Source organism: Lemur catta, chromosome 5, assembly GCF_020740605.2.
Source record: "Lemur catta isolate mLemCat1 chromosome 5, mLemCat1.pri, whole genome shotgun sequence".
Lineage (NCBI taxonomy): Eukaryota > Metazoa > Chordata > Mammalia > Primates > Lemuridae > Lemur > Lemur catta.
In genome coordinates this window covers 107,206,251-107,224,041 of record NC_059132.1, presented here as the reverse complement: position 1 = coordinate 107,224,041, position 17,791 = coordinate 107,206,251, and the positions used below count along the sequence as shown (strand labels likewise).

At 34.2% G+C, this 17,791-nt stretch overlaps 1 protein-coding gene across 1 annotated transcript in view; it reads right to left on the bottom strand.

Annotated features, from left to right (window-relative positions):
• The window catches only part of VEGFC (vascular endothelial growth factor C), a 96,305-nt gene that overhangs the window by 21,364 nt on the left and 57,150 nt on the right, over positions 1-17,791 (bottom strand). The window contains exons 2-4 of the mRNA XM_045552468.1: positions 17,046-17,259; positions 15,434-15,624; positions 1,020-1,171 (exon numbers count right to left, since the gene is read on the bottom strand). Of these exons, the coding sequence (XP_045408424.1) occupies positions 1,020-1,171; positions 15,434-15,624; positions 17,046-17,259 (557 nt within the window). The remainder of the gene's footprint in view (positions 1-1,019; positions 1,172-15,433; positions 15,625-17,045; positions 17,260-17,791) is intronic.

The window sequence follows — 17,791 nt, the reverse complement described above, 5'->3', positions numbered from 1 at the left end:
GTCCTTGAGTTTTGACTCAGGTGTCCCTGGACAGACAGGGCCTCCTACCTGCCACACTAAGTAGAGCAGTACAAAGAGATTGAACGGGGAAGACCACTATTATTTAATAGCATATTAACATTTATCATTGAGTCTCCTAGAATGTGAGGTTTTCTTTACATTTTTGGTAATAAATATGTTTATCCACCAACTTACTCATACTTTTGTTGCAAACATTGAAATTATGTAAGTTTTATCCACATGCACTGGATATCCTAAAGAACAAAAATTTGCATCCCTATTTTGGGGCAGAAAGTTCCTAAGTCTCAGATGGCAAAACATACTGATTCATTATAAACTATTCTCAGGGTCAGGGCATAATTCTCTATATAGGTTCTTCTATGTGATCAAATGAAGTATATGCTGCCATTTGCTAAAGTAAAAAATAGGATGGGAAGGAAACTTGAGTAACAACTGATAGTTTGAATATTTGAAATAATATTAAGAGAAAATTCTTTCAAGTAATTAAGCACTATTTCAATATTTAATACTTGCTGAAATAAGAAATATGGATATATATCTATATATTTTTTCATATTTGAGACTGAAAAAAGGCAACAGAATGCTAATAGATATAAAATTAGTTATTTATATTTACTTTTTGTTTTGGACTAAAATCTTATCAAGGCTTAAATGTTTTGAGCTTTAACATCATTTATGAATTAGCACACCTGATTTCATACATGTTAAATCAATTAGGCTACCAGACTGATATTGTATGAACATAGTGGGATATGTGTTACTCCATAGAAATACTTCTTTTATATTGTGATCTGCTTTCCCTATAAAATGGGCTTCCCTGTTTCAGTTTAATTTTATTTTCATGGTACACTATAAAAATTTTTGTCTTTGTTTTGTATTTGATGCGAAGTATATTATAGCAAATTTCATAAAATTTCCTTTAATAACCTTGTGTTTACTTTAAAATAATTTTATATTAGTAGAGGATGCAGAAAAAAATAGATTTAATTCATACTCACTGTGGTAGTGTTGCTGGCAGGGAACGTCTAATAATGGAATGAACTTGTCTGTAAACATCCAGTTTAGACATGCATCGGCAGGAAGTGTGATTGGCAAAACTGATTGTTACTGGTTTGGGGCCTTGAGAGAGAGGCACTGTAATTTCAAACAACTACAAAGAAGGGACAAAAAGAAGAAAAAATTATATAGATGCTGTAAAGCACTTTTATGGTAAATGTTGGAGTCCACAAAAGAGTGAGATTAGTTCCTTATGATTAAGTAGTGCTGCATAGCACATGCAGGACACCACTTTTTTAAATGATTATAATGTAAAAACTATTTTGTTCCTAATTGGTATGTTTTATAAGAATAACAAGTAGTCCATATGCTTATCTCATGTCACTAGTTAGGCAGCATATTAGAATTATGATAACCAACTAATGATGTCAGAACAGAGATATGACAGACCAATGTGTTTCAGAAAAAGGAATTGTTTCTGTCCTAGATTATATGATATCGAAGTTTAAAATATCCCAGTGATTTAAAAAGTGGCACAGATATAAACATCTTTGTGATTTAAGAGCAAAGCTATTGGCCACACAACCCAGAAATGCTTGGTTAAGTCCTATTTTAGGTAAACTGCATACATAGACAAAAATTACATAGATGTAAAATTAATTTTCATTCAAATTAAATTTTTACCTCAATATAATTTTACATTTCTCAGATCTCTTATGAATTTATTATGTTTAAAAGAAAAATAAACACATTCATTATTTAATAGATAAAACTGTGTTTCTGCTATCTTGACAAAGAAAGGCATTATAAAAATAATGAGCTTAAAATAAGGTAGGGCATTTTACATGGTTCTGGATTAAAGTAAAAATTTAGTTTAACTAAAGTCTCATTCTGAATGCCTTATTTATGGAGAACTTTACTTGTCCTTTTCATTCTCCAACAAAAAAGTTTTGTTTTGTTTTTTTTACTAAAACAATTCAGAATGCACAAAAAAGTTTTAAATTAAATGCACAAATAAATTATTAAGTAAAACTAAGTGAATTTAAATTCTTAAGTTTCTTAAACCCTAAATTATTACTAGTAAAAAACGGTAAAAGTGAAATCCTGCCCACTAACTGCTTGAGAAGATCAATTTGTAGTAATTTAACTATATTTGATATCTTTATAGCAATCTGAGCAGTGCTAAAAAAAACAGTGTGTTCCAGAGCCTTGGGACTTGGCTCCTTGCTATAATTTCATGCCATCAGTTGAAGATCACTGCAAGTATTTAGAGGATGGAATTAGTTGCTAATTTTGTCCACATCAACAGGGAAACTTTTTAAATAAATGTTGAACAATGAAATATAGAAACATCTAAATTAGAAAATGTACATTTCCTTCATCCAAAATGTATTCATTATATATTCATATAAAAATTGAGCTACATTCTTAGCACGAAGATAATATGTTCTAGGCAAAATGGGCAAAGGGTTATTAGACTCAGACAGGGTACTTTAATTACCTCCCTTACTTACAAGTCATGTGAATTTGGAAAAGTCGTTTAACTTCTTCAAGCTGTATTTTAAAAAATCAGTAAACTGAGGATAATATTTTTTCTCATTACTTCATAGGATTATTATTATTATTGTTATTTTGAGACAGAGTCTTGTTCTGTCACCCTGGAAAGAGTGCAGTGGCATCATCATAGCTCACTGCAACCTCAAACTCCTGGGCTCAAGCAATCTTCCTGGTTCACCCTCTGGGGTAGCTGGGACTACAGGAGGGCACCAGTGTGCCTGGCTAATTTTTTTATTTTAGTAGAGACAGGGTCTTACTCTTGTTCAGGCTGGTCTTGAACTCCTAAACTCACAAATCCTCCCACCTCAGCCTCCCAAGAGTGCTAGGATTATGGGGGAGCCTCGGTGCCCAGCCTTCATAGGATTATTATAAAGATTATATAAGCTAATGTACATGTATGTGATATATATATTATTTGCTATACAGATGTGAGTTTTATGATTTGCATAAATTCTCAAGATTCTAGGTATTTTCCCAAATACTATCTATTCTACTTAGATGACCTCAATATATGACCTCAACATAGGCCACTATTAAGATTTTGACTGTTTCTTCTCTAAAAAGACATTTGTTTATCCAGTTTGGATGAAACCTTTTGTTAGGTGAAATGTTGCAATGGCAGAAATCTTTTGCACTACATATAACTATTTTAAGAGAAATAATTCTGTAGTGTCTACATAAGCTACAATTTTTCTTTATCTTAGGATATTTATAAACCCTATGTTGAGAACCAGCACTACAGAAAACACATAAAGTGGTTTCAAAATAAGCAATTTTTAACAAATTTATAAATTATTTTTAATTTATATATATATTTTTTTAGAGGCAGGGTCTTGCTCTGTCACCCTGGCTGTAGTGCAGTGGGATAATCGTAACTCAAAGTAACTTCAAATTCCTGAGGTCAAATGATCCTCCCACCTCAGCCTCCTGAGTAGCTAGGACTACAGGTGTGCACCACCACGCCCGGCTAATTTTTAAATTTTTTGCAGAGATGGGGTTTCCCTGTATTGCCTAAACTGGTCTTGGACTCCTGGCCTCCAGTGATCCTCCTGCCTCAGCCTCCCAAAGTGCTGGGATTACAGGCATGAACCACTGAGCCCAGCCATTTTAATTTTTATATTTATATAATGTACAACTTGCTTATTTAAAGTCTGCAATGGTATAAATGGTAGGAAGGTTTACAGCTCAGCAAACAAAAGCCCAAGAATTGTGCTCGCTTCGGCAGCACATATACTAAAAGCCCAAGAATTTATGTCTAGCAGGCAGTTACATATACGTGTCAGAGCTTAGGAGAGCCATTTAAAAGTCATGAACATTTCAGTTGCAATTGAAGTCTTGGACATTGACATGATTATTTGGTGAGAGCATTCTGAATGAAAAGATAAAATATCTTCATTATAGACATGTGGGAACAGGAACATTTAAGGGTTGAGAAGAGGCAAATGAACTAACAAATACGTCTGGGAAGAAGTACAACATGATGCTGGAGGGACCAGGAGGGGTGCTGCTATGACAAGGGATGCCAAAGAAAGGAGGAGAGCTTCTGAAAGGTGCGTGTGGTCACAAGGCTAGATGTCTCTGGGAAATCAAATATGGTAAGAATTGAGCAGAGACATCTGATACCAGGAATGGCTCCAAGGGCTGTGGCAGGGCAAGGGCTGCAGGAGAGGAGCAGCGGTGGGAATGTAGGGACAAGAAGAGGTGCCCCTTAGGACTAGAGTTTCCCTCCAGGGCTCAGGTGGTTAGGAATATCAGGAACCTTTTTGCTAACAGAATTCTTGTAATTATCATAGGATTTGGCGTCATCTCAAGTGACATGAGGCAAGGCAGAGCCTAATAGTCAAGGTAAGGCACTATTTGAGAAAACTAGCAGCTGTTGTTGGAGAGCTGATGTTTTCCCACCTCTAGCCCTTGGTTCCTGATCCCAGGGTGGCCGCCATTCCCGATTCCACCCCAGCCCGTTTTCCAAAGGGGAGACAGACCACAGTGAGCAGGGTCAGTGACGACGGACAGGAATCACCCACTCCTGGGTGGGCATTGGCCACAATCAAGAAGTGCTCATAGGTACCAGGTGTGTATCAGGGATGGCGGCTTTGAAGACGTTCTGGAGAACAGCTACATGGAGATGGAGAACAGCTACATGCACGTGAAGAAAACATCCTTCTGGAAAATTAAGCCTGGCTTTGTGCTTTCAAAGGTTGGAAGAGACTTGTGTTGGCACATACACCGACTGAAAGGATAAAGAGACACTAAAGCCAAACCCCTGTTTACAGAATTGTTTTTCCTGTAAGTTGAAGACTTCTATAAGCATTAAAATGACAGTACTGTTTGAGAGAAAAATTTACCTGTAATTTAACTCATTAAATAAAGGAAAATAAAATTTTAATTACTGATGTCTCACTTTTCTTATTTGTGTCTAAGTAGCCATTGGCAGGCTGAATTCAGTTAATTTGATCAAAAGGAATAAATAAGTTGAAAAATTAAAGTAAAAAAATCTTTTCTTCTTGTGAAATATATCCTCCACTTCCAAATTTAGACCTGAGTTTTAAGCCAGTCTCCTTAATTTTCTACTTGACACTATGGGTAGAGAAAAATTTTAAGGGTCCAGAGAAAGATGCCGTTGACCAACATTAAAAGTAGAAAGCTTCTTGATAATTCAGTTTTATTTATCTATGAACTGCAGAAAAATTAGGAACATCTGAGAGTGTGCCATATGTATGTGTATTAAGACATAATTGCACCTATGCTAGCTCTTGTCATATACTGCAGGTACCTCTTTAATTTTTCAATTTCTTTCTGCACTAGTCTTATGTGTGTATATTGAATTATTTTTTCTCAGTTAAAATGATTAAATAAAGTACTGCCTTTTTAATAAATATAGTAAATTCTATTTTCTTGTTTACAGACCAATTTGTGAATTTTGTACAGGTATATTTAATCCTTACGTTACTAACCATGTCCATAGGCCTTTTTTCCTACTCAGATAGCCTAGAAAACGTGATTAGAAAATGTAAACTCTTTTGAACTGAAAAATATATTAATAATTAGAAGTGCATTATAAACTCACATGTACCCCTCCCAAAATAAATACATATAGTACTTATCAAATAACTGGCAACTTCCCTACTCTACTAGAGATATAAGAATAACCAAGACCTTAGTCTTAAGAAACAGACAGACATTAATTAGAGTCCTGGATCTGTAATTTACCACTTCTGTGACTTGGAAAAATTATCTGACTTCCCTAAGCCTCCATTTCAATATCTATAATATAGGGAATAATAATGGTGGTGATTTCATGGTAACGTTGCTTCCTCTTCTTCCTCCTCCTCCTCTTCCTTGTCCTTTTTATCATCATCATCATTGGCCAAGACTGAATTGAATATTTGGTAAAGGAATTCCAAAATTTTAAACTTCTGTTTCAAATCTTTCCTTGTTTAGTTTTTGGTAACTACTTCTGAGTACCTGCAAGATGCCAAGCTCCTTGCTCAAATCTCAGGGTCACAGTTACCTATAACGGCTTTTGCCGCTGTGCAACTGACAGTTAACAAAACTCACAATGACAGTGAAGGAGAAAAACATATTCATATATATTTTTGATATTATGTTAGAATTTTTAATACACCAAATAATTTACCATAAATGCTGTTCATGAGCAAGAACCTACAGTTTAACTCCCTTGTGAAACCTGTCCTGCCATTAAAGATCTGAACTGACACAGTAACTATAATTTTCTATCAAGAGTTAGGATTGATCCAAATATATCAGTATTTGCAACAATAAGTGGGTTATTTAATATTTTAATAAAGTATTAATCCTGTGCCTTATTATGTGCAAGACAGTATTTTCTATTCTAGATTTAAGTTCAGAGAGTACAAAATTTATGTATTTGTTCAACATTAGTAGTAATTCCATGTATACATATTTATTTAGTAAATACTAATTGATGATACATTTAATTGATAATATAATCAATTGTAATTTGCCATTTTGAAAAATGATAATTTTCCTAAAATAGTTTTATGCAAAAAAGTGAATTGTTCATAAATGATAGATAACATTAATTTGTGTCTAATTTAGGTTCCAAGTTGTAATAATAAAATTTATTATAGACACTGATGTTATATAATTTTACATAGGCATATACTACCAGTTGCTGCTTTTTGAGAAGATCAAAAGGACTTATTAAAAAAAGGCATTTAAGCAAGGCTGGAAATTAAAAAAAAATCTACATATTCTGTAAAACTGTAAAAAACAAGAGGAAATGGCAAATATTTCCAACTGAGAGGTTCCATGGTATTGTCTACTGGCATTCTTTAATAAGAATATTTAATAGTCAATTCTCACTAACAAGAATGGACTTCACATAAAACCATATTTTGAAACAATAGGTTGTTTACATCAGCATAGCAACAGTTGTAAAGCAACAATACCTATTTCTACTTATCTTGCAGGCTATTCAAGAAAAACGTGTAGAACTTCCTTACTGAGAAGTCCTGTGTTACAATTTAGTACTAGATTCTAAAGAAATGTTTGTGTGGATACAAATATGACACAAAAAATGCCTTCCTTCAAAACATCTTTATACCTAAAATACAACCTGTTTCTTTTCAGATCATACTAGCTCACTCCCATATTTAATTTAAATTTAAATATTCTAAACTTGAGTCCATTAATTAAACATGGAAACAATATGCAGCCCTTGGAAGATATGATTAATAATTGTAAGATCATATTGAAAAACTACACATTTAAAGAAATAATCCCTAAAAATGGGAAAAGGTGAAAATAGAGACCTCACTGTTAGCATTTCGACTTAGTATTCCAGCCACATGGCCAGCTATCAAGGGCCTATGGAACTTAAATTGGGTCTAGGAAGGATATGAAATAGCAGATAGCCTAACACATGCACATCTGGTACTGAATTAGTTTTAACTTACTGTTATGCATAAAATGTAAACACAGTACTACAAATTAAAATAAAAATCCCAATTCAGGTGTCTTTTAAAATCTGTGATATCATCAGTAGCCTGAGTTGGAAAAAAGTGGCATTTTCCGCAGATGCATTAATTATGTTCTTAAGGCAAATGTTATTCTTAAAGAAACTTCTGATAACTTGTATTAGTGTAGAGTTCTTTTTCCACATCAGGATAAAACCTAATTTCCAACCGCTGTGCTTGCCAAATATTAATTTGCTAAAGATACAATACAAATCACGTTCCACTTGCTGAATACATATGAATGTAATAAATTAATCTTCCAGACTGCAGCAGCATTCCGTTTAATTAATGGAAGAAATATCTCTGACTGCAGTGCAAAATAATACTTCTAAGTTTCATGATATAGCTGCATATTTTCTTAGGTTTAAATATTTTTTGTTGTAAGATTTTATGAAACATTCAATTTAAATCAAATGTAATCTGGAATGCCTTTGATAATATATATGCTCATGTTATTTCTTTATAAAATAATAAAAGAGAAATAGCTGTTTCTTTTAAAGATGGCAATATAGAATTTTAAATAATGCTGTTTCTGTATATCAGAATTAGCTCATGGAGACCTCCCTCCCACACCGAACTGGCTTCTTTAGTCTAGTACTAACGAGCACAGCGAGAACCTGTACTTTCTTGAGTTCTAATCCCAGGGTTTGCAAGGAGGATTGAGTAGTTTTTCTTTACTCACCCGTATCTTCAGTAAAATATATCAAGTAAATACTAATATTTAAACAACTTTCTAATCCAAATGGGTGCCTAGAAAGCAGAAGATGACTTTGTTCTGCTTCAACTTTCATCACCAAATAAATTACCTTCTACAAAATTCACTTTCTCCTTTTTGGTTATATCTCTTAAATATACAACTTTCCATAAGAAAATATACTTAAAGCATATGTTTATGACAAAGGTCAAAAAGACATTCAATCTACTTAACTTTTCAAAGCCACTTAGATATTAGTTGTAGAGGACTTTGAAGCCATTGTTATTGATTAGTTCACTTTGGAATGCTCAGTGTATATGATTTTACTTCTCAACTGATGGCTGCCTTCCTCAAACATTCTGATAACCTGCCCTTCACTGAGCCCCATAAACAACATTTCTATGAAGTATCTATAAAAAACTTGAGTTTACTGTTACTTAAGGTACATTGTCCTTACAATTTATTTGAATCCAATTGATGACTTCACTAAAATCTATCTGGAACTCTTTTAATGAAACAAAAACTCTTTTTTTTTTTTTTTTGCTTTCAGAATGCATAGCAATAAGAAACTTCCTTTTATATTTGAAAGAAATCATCACACACTCCCATGTACACTATATTGATAATATAATAAATTGAATGAACTCAGGAAAAGGTGTTACTTAAGTACAAGCTTTTACAAATCGCAATATTTGTAAAAATACAGTAAATACAACAGAAAGAACAGTGTCCTGCTGCCTTCAACAGTTTTATGCCGTGCCCTCCCTTGGTTTGCAAACTTCCTTTATATGCATTTCCATAAGCCTCTGTACTTCTCCTTCACACTTAAACTATTTTTAATTACTTGGTTAATGTTGTAAGCTCCATTAGGGTAGGATCTATACATCATTGTATACCTAGTACAACAAAGCATTGTGTGAAGCAGTACACATTAGGTGCAAAATATGCACTTGGTTAATTGGATTTAAATTTAAATTATTCCTTTTACTATAAACAGAAATGTGAGTGGATTTTTTGGGTAGGAGAAGGGCATGATATTACAAAATCATAGGAAGAAATGGAAGGGACAGTCAGTGATGCTTCCCTTTGGCATTGGCTTTTGCTCTCCTCTTTTGATACATGAATTCTCTAAGTATTAACAACATATCAGGGCTTCAAATAACATTTATCAATATGATGCTTCCTCTCAAATCTATATCGAAAGACCAATCACTTCTCTAGAATTCTTTGCCCAGTCTTCTTCTGGTATCTCCACCTAAATACCATTCAGACTCCTTACAACATATTCAGAACTCTACCTTTGACCCTAAATTTGTTTCCTGTATTCAAGTATTCATTCTGTTCAGTTCAGTTTCAGTACTTTACCATGTGCCAACTGCTGTGCCCCATGTAATAAGCGAACACAATCTTTGTATCATGGAGTTTAGAGCCTAGGGAATAAAACGATCTGACAGATAAGATGATGATGCTAAAATATGGACAGCAAAGGATGCCATGAGAGCAAACAACAGGAAGTCATGGAAGTGACATTTATGTCTAGGCCTAAGGATGAGGAGAAATGAACTTGATAAATGGAGCTCTGGGGATTGTGTGCAAGGAGAGGTTTCAAACACAGAGGACAGCACTGTCATGCTGAAGGTGACAGACACTGACATAACCTAAGAACTAAGACTTTGGGTATTGGTGGAAAGTAGTTTTTGAGGAGGAGAGCAATGACAATTGAGGCTGGAGATTTATGTAGCACCCAGACCATGGAGGGCCCAGGAAATCATGTTAGGAGATTTTGTCTCCAAGTAGGGTGCCATTCAAAATATTTAACAACTTAGGGCATTTGCACCAATCAATTCAAACAGATGCTGGCCTGAGCAAGCCAATTTGAAAAGACTGGCTTATCAGTATACTAGTTGAATGCTGGCTCAGTCCCAACAATGCAATGCTATTAAAGAGTTTTTACCAGTATCTTAGTTAGCATTTAGAGAAAAAAATCACTGCTAAAATGTGGCAAACAGATTGGAAGACAGTAAGAATGGAGGTAGGAGACTCATTATTAGGCTGGTCCCGGTGTAATGGTCTCTCGAGGGAAAAATGTGGCCCATATCAGATTGAGATCAGCAGAATGGAGAAACTTGATGAGTTCTAGAGACTTTTGGATAATAGATTTAACAGGAATTATTAGTTAGGCCTTTACAAAAAGGAAGGACAACTTGGCATGACCAACTTGTTGAACGCTGGTGTCATTTCCTAAGTCAGAGACTGCTGCAAAGAGAGCAGGATTCATCTACTTGCCTGTTTATGTGGGCAGGGATAGGTGATAGCCCCAGTATGAGACAGATTGACCTCGACCTGCCTGAGGGACAGCCCGGTCACTAGGTTGAGTAGGTAGTATGGAAATCAGGAGATAGAGATTTAGGAGTCATCGTCATGAGGAACAGAGAAGCAGATGAGGAAACATAAGGAGGATGTGCAGAATCAGAAGAGAGAGTGTCTTGGGACACAATTCTCAGCAGTAAAATGCCACATTTTCAATTAACTACAATTTTTGAAGTCCCCAAATCTGCAAATCTTTAAAAAATTGAAATGGCAAAATAAAAACTAATGATATATAAATTTTAAAACCTTACTGCTTTACAGATCAGAATTTATAAGTATTGTGATTACTGCAAGTATCAAGCCTATCAAAAAGGATCAAAAGTGAAAATCAACACAAACCAATGACAAAAGACCAGATGGACTTTAGCAATGTTATAGGTAAATGCTGATTTTTCATATAAGCAGATGATGGGGATGAAGCTGATGAAACTAGTATCAACATCATGAATCTATTATGAAATTAATCCTAAATTTGTTTGGCAAAAGGATCCATTATTTAAAAATTACACAGGTGAATCAATCAACTATTTTATTATTACTAATCTTCAAGGCAGTAGTTTTAAAACCAGGCTCAAGAGATAAAGGCTAGGGAGTCAGGGAACCAACTTCCTGAAACTGGGGGAAAATGCTGGGGATGTGTCTATATTTTCATTTGTTCTGGTGAGAGGGTCCACAGTTTTTATGTGGTTCTAAAAGGGATTTGTACGCTAATTCTGTGATAGGCACTGGGTTAGTTAGTGCATGGAACAGACCTGTTTTTGCCTTTATGGAGGAGACAGACACTAACCAAGTAATAATGACTATATGATTATAAACTATGTACTTAAAAGCTGTAGTAAGTACTATGGGGGGGGGAAGTATGGCACAGTATAAAGCATTTAAAAGAAATATTGGATCTAATCTAAGGACCTCAGAAAAAATCCCACCTGAGGGCTTCCTTGAGCCACTTGGCACCTGAGTTGAGGTCCGAAGAAATGGCACCTCAGGAAACAGGAATCTAGAAGACCAGGTTAACTTGCATGTGTGTGCAAAGGCCCTGGGGCAGAGAGAATGGAGCGGTTCACAGGAAGTGAAGGAAGCGCAAGGTCAAGGGATACCCATGTTAGATGATGCTGGGAAGTGGGTACAGGGCAGATATTAGAGACTGTGATAAAGATTTTGGTCTCACAAATATTGCATGTTCTCACTCATATATGGGAGCCAAAAAGGTAGATCTCATGAGGGTAGAGAGAAGAATGATGGTTATCAGAGCCCAGGAAGGGAAGGGGGAGAGGGGAAGAAGAGAATCTGGTTAAGGGGCACAACACCACAGTTAGATAGAAGGAATAACTTCTAGTATTTGATATCACAGTAGGGAAATTACAGTTCACAACAGTTTATTGTATATTTCAAAATAGCTAGAGGAGAAAAACTGTCATGTTCCCAACACAAAGAAAAAGTAAATGTTGGAGGTTATGGATACCCTAGTTACCCTGATTTGATCATTACAGATCATATACAGTTACCAAAATATCACGTGTCCCCAAGATATATACAACTATAATATATCAACAAAAAGAATTTTTAAAAAAAGATTTTAGTGTTATTCTAAAAGCAATGGGAAATCATTAAAAGATCTTTAGGCTGGAGACTGACAACATCAGATCTGTGTTTTTTTAAATATCATCCTTGGGGGCAGTTTAGAGAAAAGATTAGGAAGAGGGAAGCTGGAAGTAGGGAGAGTAGGGAGGATGTTATTTCACTAGTTGGGAAAAGCATCAAAGGTACCTCGACTACTTGGTGGTGGTGGATATGGAGATTCGAAATAGTTGGGGAGGAACTAAAAACCAAGCACTGCAAGTTGTCACTTACAAGTAGGAGCTAAGCGATGGGTGTGCATAGTCATACAGAGTGACTTAATGGACACTGGAGACTCAGAAGCGAGAGGGAGGGAGGCGGGTACAGGATGAAAAATTACCCATTAGATAAAATGTACACTACTCAGGTGACAGGTACATTAAAAACCTAGACTTCTCCACTATGCAATTCGTCCATGTAACAGGAAAACACTTGTAACCCCAAAATCTATTGTTTTGGGGAGTGAGTTTGGTGTTGTAGAGAAAAAAAGCTTCTTTGAGGAACTATTATACAAAACATTTGGGCATCAGTACCTAAAGGAGATATATTTTGGAATATTTTACTTTTTAAAAGATCCCAACAAGAAAACATTTTAAAAATAGGCTCATTTAAAAGTATTTTCTCTATATTAACGTGATGAGACATAATAGAAGAATTTGCAGAAGAAATTAGCAATGAAAAATAGCTTTAAAATATTATCAATTAGCAACTGATATTCACCAAGGGAAAAAAAAAAAAGGGAATTTCAAGAAACGAAAAAACAAGAAAAGCCCAACACTACAATATTTATTATTCAACTCTACATATTTACAATATGAGCACTTTGAAAATAAAATTTCACCTAACAACTAAATTCAATAAGGCCTTTTTGAAATGATAATGAACTCTTACTAGATACATTTTGTCTTATTTAATGAAATAATTCTTCAAAATTATCTTTCAGTCTATTGCATATCATGCCATTTTTGAAAGAAATATAGCCCTTTAGACTTTGAAAAATGAAATTGGCATATCTCAACCTTTTGAAGAGCAACCAAAATGTTATTTAATTTAAATCAAACACCATAATAATGAACAATATAATCTAGAACACATTATATTCATTAATTGGATTATTTTTAAATATATACACTATTAAAGATTCCAAAAACAGTATATTTTAATTTCTAAATCACCCACCTTTATTTTCTCTAACTTAAAAAAAAAGATATTTTTTCCAGGGACTTATCAGGCCAAAATTCCTTTTGATGGGTTTGGCTTGAATATAAAAACAACATTTTTTAATATTAGTATCTTTTTTAAATGAATGTTACCTTTTGGAAAATATCTGACTAATTATTTCTATTTGTTTTTAAAAAGTGTTGAGTTCTAACACTCATGAGAGGCTTTTAAAGAATCCTGTTTTACTTCAGGGTTATAATAAGATAAATACATAATACCCAGTAAAATCTGCTAAATTAGTATTATTTTATTCAGAACACTATACTACATAAAATTATAACTTCTTAGTTGTTCAATACAGATTCACGGGGTAAAAATGAACTAAGGATAAGTTTTGGCATGCCCTAGCACTATAATTACATGTTAGTCCATTAAAATACTAGAATTTTGTCATGCACTGAAATGTTATCACATTCCCACAACCAGACATGGTACTGATAAAGTTTCCAAATGCCTGAATATATTTAGGGTCATACTGCTTCCCTTGCTAACATGTTTAAAAATGAACCCTTTGTTATTTTGCTGTACTTTTAGGAAATAATCAGAAGATAAACTACTTATGGCTGGACTTAGCTAAATATGATACTAACAGGAATAACATAAGGCCCCAAAGCATCACCTTTTAATTTTTTTTTTACTCTTTAGAGTTGAGGCAGAAGCAAGCTGAACAGAAAATCCAGCTTTATAATTTATTTTCTTTCCTCTTGCAAATCTTAGTATCTGAAATGGCTTGTTCCTTCACTGAGTGTGTAAACAAGATAAAGAAATACAAGTTTTGAAAAAAGGCAATTACTTTGGATTGTATAATAGGATCATGTCTCCAAATTCAGAGGCCAAATGATCATTACAGTACAAATTTTAGAAGTTTTCAACTAGATGGGAAAATGTTGTTCAGGGAATTGAGGCGGTAACCTCTCATTTCCATTTACGTTACATTAAAATAAGAATACATTTTATTAGTGGGAACCATGTAGATCAGCTAAAGTTTATATAAAATTAAAATGTTAATTTGCTGTCATATTGCACTGAACAAATCAACTCTAACATCACATTTTTCAAATGATTTCATTTTTCATTCTCAAAGTCAAAGGACAGTTCTGAATGTAGCCAGATTACCTATGCTAATCCAACTCTCAAAATTGCTTGGAAAAACCTTTAGGGCAACCACAGTTTTTTTCTTTCAGGGTGAAGTTTGCGTCACCCCGCCCACAGCACCGGACTTCTCTAAACATTTCTGGGCAGAGGTCAGGGGCACATGCAATTCAAACAACACTCCTGTGGTTATCAACAGCACATAAGCAAGCCCTAAGCTGGCCTCTTCTTCCATGTCAGACCCACACAGCAGGTCTGCTCTGAAAATGTCTGATCCAAACCAAACTTGAAGTTGTCTGGTTATTTATTAGAAGCTTAAGATCTAATGTGATGAACTTTACAGGTTATTAAAAATTTGGTGTCTGAATTGTTGCCTTTGCTTTACTAAAGGGACACTAATTTTGTTCAAAGTGATGGCTTATTTCAATACTACACACCTGTTTCACAGAATGCATACATGTAATTATATAATATATTTTGAATATGTAACTTGTGAAATATCTCTATCACTGGAAAATTTAACCATTTACAATTATTTTATTGCTAAATGAAAATGCAGATTCCTAAAGATTAAAACACACACATGTATATGTGTATACATATGTATGTACATTTATTATTTTCTTTACTAGGCTTTGATTTTCCACTGTATGAACAGAGTTCACAAAGCTTCAGTTATTTGCTTTGTGATACCGCATCACCAAAGAAACAAAATACTGAAACACTTCATTCCCCCAAGAAAATGTAAGAAACTCTGACTTGAGCTAAGTTATTCTGACACACCCAGAATTTTAAACACATCATTCCCAGTTAAAGGTTTTGACGGAGAGGGCCCTCGGGTGGAGCTGAAGTTTGAAATACCTACCGTCTTGCTGAGGTAACTTGTGCTGGTGTTCATGCACTGTAGCCCCTCACTGTTGCAGCAGCCCCCACATCTGTAGACGGACACACATGGAGGTTTAAAGAAGGTGTTTGTTGCTGCTCCAAACTCCTTCCCCACATCTATACACACCTCCCGTGGCATGCATTGAGTCTTTCTCCACTCATAATCAATACCTGTCGAGTCATAGGGAAGTCCATAAGTTATACAGAAACCACCAGGGGGAAAAGAAGCCCACAGCAGCTGCAAGTCACTCCCATTTGATTTCAAATTTTAAGGTTTAAGCGTAATACATAACTAACGAAACAGTGGACAGACTCCTAAATTGCCCTGTGAATGGGAATATGATATAATATTTAACAGAGCAGCTAAGGATGTTTTCTAAAAAACTTCAACAGCCATGTAACAAGTGAAATTAGGATCATGCTATACCAATATCCCACAGCACTTATGTTTGGTTTTCCTTACTCAAGAAAAATGAGAATTTAATATATGGATATTTACAAGATGTGCAGAGATAGAATAATGCTTATTAGCTATGTATGTGCTTTTTTGTATTCTCAAAGCAAATGTAAACATGATTTTATTTTTCTTTTTAAACTGAGACGTATATGAGAAGATGGCTATGCTTTTAGACACAAGTCAAAAATCATTTTTAGGCAGGCTATTTGAACTTTGGGTAATGTCATGGCAGTACTTATGTGAAATGCAAGGCTATTTTCTGCCAACTGGGACTTATATCCTGAACCAGCTTTCTTCAGGAAAGTCAAATTTTCCTATCCCTTTCAGCTCTCTCTTGGAATTCTGTTTCCAATGAGTTAGTGGCTTATCTATAACATTGTTGGCTCTTTAAATACTGCATTACAAATGATGTACTTCCTAACTGTTCTAGTTTATTTCTCCCATATTTCCCCTAAAATAAAATTTTTGGAGAAGAAAGGTATAAACTATTGGTTATTCAACCATTAAGCCATTTTTTGTTTGTTTTTGTTCTCAAAATACTTTGCAATATCAAACCTTTATAGCTACCAACTGAAAAGATTTACTTTTTAAAATTATCTCATCATTTTATACTATGACATTTCATACAACATCATAATTTATTTGTGAAGCTTTACATGAGATATCAGCTTTACAAAAGTCCAGCTCTGAGCTAGTTATTTATGAAGCTACAAGGCAACAAAGGGTATTTGAAAAGGTGGTTTGGGTATGTCGAGAGAAACGAAGCATTACGAACTCCAAATCACAAAGAAAATTTATGTATAGTTATTTTGTAAGATACAGAATATTTAAATGATTAAACTGATACGGTGTGTAAAATATATACACATGTTCTTAAAATTTTACAATGGGATATCAGTTCCATTAAAAAAATGTATGTTGATATGCATGGACTTATCTTTGTATTTCCAGAAATCAACTTAACCAAGTGAAATCATAAAATGTATTTTGAAGTAATGTTTTATTTTCTATTTTTTTTACTTTTGGCCCTAAAAGTATGTTCAGTGGTACAAACGCTGAAATTGAAGAAACAGGCTGGTGACTTTCACTGGCTTGATATAGGAGGCTTATTATACATTTTCTTTCCCATACTTACTTTTCAAGATCTCTGCATTATAATGTGCCGCAGCAAATTTTATCGTCTCTTCTGTCCTTGAGTTGGGGTTGGGCTGTTCCTTATTATGTTGCCAGCCTCCTTTCCTTAACTGACACTTGTACATTTTCCAATATTCTGGGTAGAGAACAGTCATGAGTTCATCTACACTGGACACGGACCGCAATTGTTCCTCCAGATCTTTGCTTGCATAAGCCTGTCAAAGAAAAATGTAAGATCAATTACTCACCAGTTAAGGGATTTAGAAACAAACGCACTACAAAAGCTTTAAGTTTAATGTTACATATGCTATATTCCCTAGTAAAATAACTTTTCTTGATAAAATTACATTGATATTTTAATTTGTATGAATCAAAACAAATATATATATTTTTATTTTTAAGACAAAAATGTGATAAAATTAAAAAAAATAATGTTAAAGTAGCTTATTTGTTTTATCTGTAGTTCTTTTACATAACTGGCGAATTTGTAAGTTTGCCAATTTACTCAAGTTTGTAGTACCCTCCTAAATAAGAAAAATTACATTGAAATCCACTCAAAATGCTTTGTTTCGTTTTTAGTTATCAGCAAGCAATAAAATATAATTAAGCAGGATGCCTGAAATTAGGACTCTTACTTTCATGGAAGCTATTTTAAAATAAATAATCACATGAAGAATGGGATTCAACAATAGTGTCACCATAATGTTTATATTTTGGCAGAATCTCCTGATGTTTCAAAAAATTTGA